General features: G+C 46.5%; 1 protein-coding gene across 1 annotated transcript; it reads right to left on the reverse strand.

The window, feature by feature from the left end:
• Nucleotides 1–165: 165 nt before the first annotated feature.
• On the reverse strand, nt 166–2,474 carry LOC140791071 (AAA-ATPase At4g25835-like). Its single transcript, XM_073141453.1, has 2 exons — nt 1,225–2,474; nt 166–1,073 (listed from the first exon to the last, which is right to left on the reverse strand). The coding sequence occupies exons 1-2, from the start codon at nt 2,321–2,323 to the stop codon at nt 262–264; spliced, it is 1,911 nt and encodes a 636-aa protein (XP_072997554.1). The 5' UTR covers nt 2,324–2,474; the 3' UTR covers nt 166–261.
• Nucleotides 2,475–4,020: the final 1,546 nt, after the last annotated feature.

A 4,020-nucleotide genomic window follows, 5' to 3' on the forward strand; every position in this document is an offset into this window, starting at 1 on the left:
GTTGAACAAAATACTTGAACTCAATCCAAATACGACCCAACTGATCAGTTGATTTAAGTTTAACATCAGGCATCTGGATGAGCTCACTTTATGCTAAAGTGTAAACAACATTGATGCTAGCTACTTATCTTACATATGAAACAAATTAATTCCACAAAACTAACATTAATACCAAAACGAAACCATAGCATTCCTGACAGCAAAAAACAAGAGAGGTACAGACGACTGCAGCCTAAGGCTAACGCTAGCACACGTACTTTTTTACACCCCTCTCCTCCCTGAGTCAGACTTAGTCAAACTCCTAAGCCTTCCCAAAAACTTCACCCTCCCCTCCCATCCTACTCTCCCCTTCTTCCCCTTCTTCTCCCCGGATCCCTCCGAGCTCTCTGCCGCCGACTCCTCCCACCCTTCTTCCTCCTCCCTTCTTCCACCATTTGCTCTCACCTTCATCTCCGCCGCCAGATCTCTCATCGCCGTCTCTGGCTCCTCCCTACTCCTTAACAGCACCTCTCCGACCTCCGCCGGCGTCATCTCCGCCCCGTCCCTTATACAACTTTCCACCACCTCTAACAACTCGTGCTCCTCCACCCCTACGTACTTCTCTACCAGCTCCCTCACCACGTGCATTCCGCATGCCCCCAGCCTCACGTGTACGTCCATCCGTCCCGGGCGCAGCAGCGCCGGATCGACCTCGTCGGCGTAGTTCGTCGTGAAGACGATCACCCTCTCCTCCCCGCAGCACGACCACAGCCCGTCGGTGAAGTTCAACAATCCCGACAGCGTCACCTTGCCTTCCTCTCTGCCGCCGTTGTCGGAGTCGCTGCCGTCGTCATCTGAAGATTGCACGTGCATGTAGTGCTTTCTTTTCTTCCTCCTCTTGGAGGTAACTTTACTGCGGCGGTCGCCGGTGAGGTCGAGGGAGCAGTCAATGTCCTCGATTACGATGAGCGAGCGGTTGGTGGTTTGGATGAGGAGGCTCCGGAGGTCGGAGTTGCTTGTGACGCGAGTGAGTTCGAGGTCGTAGACGTCGTACCGGAGGTAATTGGCCATGGCAGCAATGAGGGATGATTTACCTACAAAAGATTAAGGAACTTTATAATTTACACCTTTCCTTTCGCTCCTTTTTTTATCACTCCACCTATGTATGCGTGCTACTTGTTTAATTTAAAATTCATGACTTGAATCTATTAAAAATAAACTGTGTCGTTCTCTACTTAAGCTTACCTGAGCCAGGTGGGCCGTGGAGGAGGTAACCGCGCTTCCACGGTCGCCCTATGCGGCGGTAGAACTCCCGGCCGCCAGCGAACGTGGAGAGGTCGGCGAGAAGGAGGGATTTCACCGCCGGGTCGAGGGCGAGGGTGTCGAATGTGGCGGGGTGGCGGAAGGGGATCGACGACCAAGAAGCGCCTCCATTGGGTGAATTGGTGTGGAGGCGGCGGGGGCGGGAGGAACGCTCGAGGCGGTCAGCGGCTGCGGAGAGGTGGGCGAGGTATGCAGGGAGGAGGGCGGCGGCGTAGCGCTTCGGGAGGCGGAGAGAGAACGCGCGACGCTCTTCGAGGGAGTCTTGGAGCGTGTCTGCGTGGTGGGTCCACAGGAGGTGGTGGCCCGAGAAGTAGTCGTCGAGGGAGTGGTTGGGGGAGAGCGAAAGAGAAGGCGACGCGGAGGAGGAGGTGGAGGTGGAGGAGTCGTACGAGCGAGGAAGCGAGAGGGTGAGGCGAGTGGAAGAGGAAGAGGAAGGGGAAGAGGAGACAAGAAGGGAGTGGTGGAGGTAAAGGTGGGCCTGCCGGTAGAGGTCGTTGGGTTCAACGGCGGAGGAGCCGAGGAATTCGGGGACGTCGAAGTAGGAGTAAGGGGTGAGCGAGTCTTGGAGAGACTGCCAAACAGAGTGGAGGAGGGAGAGGAGTTGAGAGGGTAGTACGTTTTGGAGGACAGTGAGGAGACCCAATAATGACCACATCTGGGATAGTAGCTCCATTGCTACGTACTTGGTTGCTCTGCTACCTTGTCTTCTTGTGTGGAGATTGGGATTTTGTTTGCATGTGGAGGGTTGGTTGCTGTTGATGATGATGGTAAGGGATGGGAAGTCATAGATAAAGAGAGTAGAAAAAGAAAAAGGGGAATTATATATACAATTTAATAAAGAGTGGGGGTGTAAAAGTGAAAGCTGAAGGAGAGGGGGAGGACAGGAGGGTGTGCGGTTTGTTTTAGGGTTTTCCTTTTCTCCTTTTGCTTTGTTGGTGTTGGGCTTCTCGGGAGAGGAGGAGATTGGTGGTGGTGATGGTGATGGTGATGGTGAGCTGCACGGGTGAATGCATGGAGGCATGCAACCGAATTGACGAGGGAATCAAAGAATAAAGAGTCCAGTAGAAAGGAGAAGGGTAGACAATTTTTGGACAGATAGAAGATAATGGCAATATTCCCCCCGGTAGAGTAGTAGCTGTTTGGGGTCAAGAAATTGTCGAAGTCTACCCTGAGGATATGAAAAGGCAACTAGTTAGTAACAATGCTTGACCTGAGGAATTCGAGACAAAGACGGTGGTGCTTTTCTTCTTTCTTTCTTCTGTTCTTTTTTTCTTTTTCTTTTTTTTCCCCCTTTTTCTGATAAAAGATTCTGATTACCATTGAGTAAATTTGGTGGCATTTAGAATTTAGATACGGCTACACTTAGTTAGCTACACTTATTTTTTTTATTTAAATAAAATAGCTTAAATCAGTTTAGAAAAATATAATGTTTGGTTATAATCTAGTTTATCACTTAATAAAAAAGATTAGGAGATTTTGTTAAAAGATACAAATATTCTTTATAGTGGATGGATAAAAATAAGAGAGGAGAGACAGATTAAAATAATAGTTTCTAAGAGTAAAATGTTAATTAGATTTTATTAGAAAATATAAATATTAGGGGGAGGAGAAGAGGAGAGAGAGAGTGAGAGAGAGAGAGAGAGAGAGAGAGAGAGAGAAATTGATTTAAATTTTGAGATAAACTATTGGAGACCCATTTAACCCGGTTAAATTCATATAAATTAAACGATTCATGTTTGGACAAGTGTTCGACATCAACAATGGGATTTGGGAATTGATTAGCTTCTCGGGGAACTAAAAGGATACTAATAAATGTAGCATTGGATTCTCCAAAGCGAAAAGGCGAACTTAGTTTGTAATGCGATATTCGACTGACTTCACGAGTAATAAAGTGAATACTTAAGTCTGCGACACCTTAGCTAAAGGAACCATTTGGCCTTTGCAATCCTCTTTAACTCAAATGAAGTTGGGTGCTTTTGTAGAGTAACCATGCGAACCTTCCTATCCCTAGAGGTTTCAGCTACTGTCTCTCTTTTCCCTGATGATAAACTACTCCCTTATTCTCTTTTCCTTTTATTTTTTTCAACCTTTCCAATTGATTTCCATAGAATAGCATCTATCCTCACATGGTTAAGAATCTGATTTGAGCTCAAAACTACTTTCTGAGCACCTAACTTCCTTTTGCTTTCCTCCCTCGTGCTTTTTTCGGCCTTTTTATGCAAAAATCTGTCCCTTTATCTTAATCTACGATTCCATGTTTTAACCTTCAATAAAAGTTTGTGACCGAGAGCATGTGAAGCGAGGACAACCAAAGCATTAGCATCATTAGCTAAGCTGAAAGACAGACTGCCTTCATCTTTGTGATTTGATCAGACGCATCTTGTGCTGCGATTGTTATCAATACAATAATGGCAAGATGCCTGAGTTTAACTTGAGCAACCTGGTTCGAAAATAATGGACTTATGTCCAATCTTAGTAGTATCCGGAACAAGAGTACCCAATAAGACAGGCCTGCACATAGAGTAATTCTTTCGAGGGTCAATTCTAATGACCCGCAATTGTAACGAGCTTAGCCACAATTTCAACGGAAACTCAGGGTCAAACCAAGAGCCGACCTTGGTAACTTTTATCTGCTATAAGTTCCAGCAAGCTCTGGGGCAAATGGCCTCTTCGTCGGCTATGACATTTCATTAACAAATTGAACTTATTAAAAGAATA

Source organism: Typha latifolia, chromosome 1, assembly GCF_019914945.1.
Source record: "Typha latifolia isolate L0001 chromosome 1, TyphaL0001v2, whole genome shotgun sequence".
Classification (NCBI taxonomy): Eukaryota; Viridiplantae; Streptophyta; class Magnoliopsida; order Poales; family Typhaceae; genus Typha; species Typha latifolia.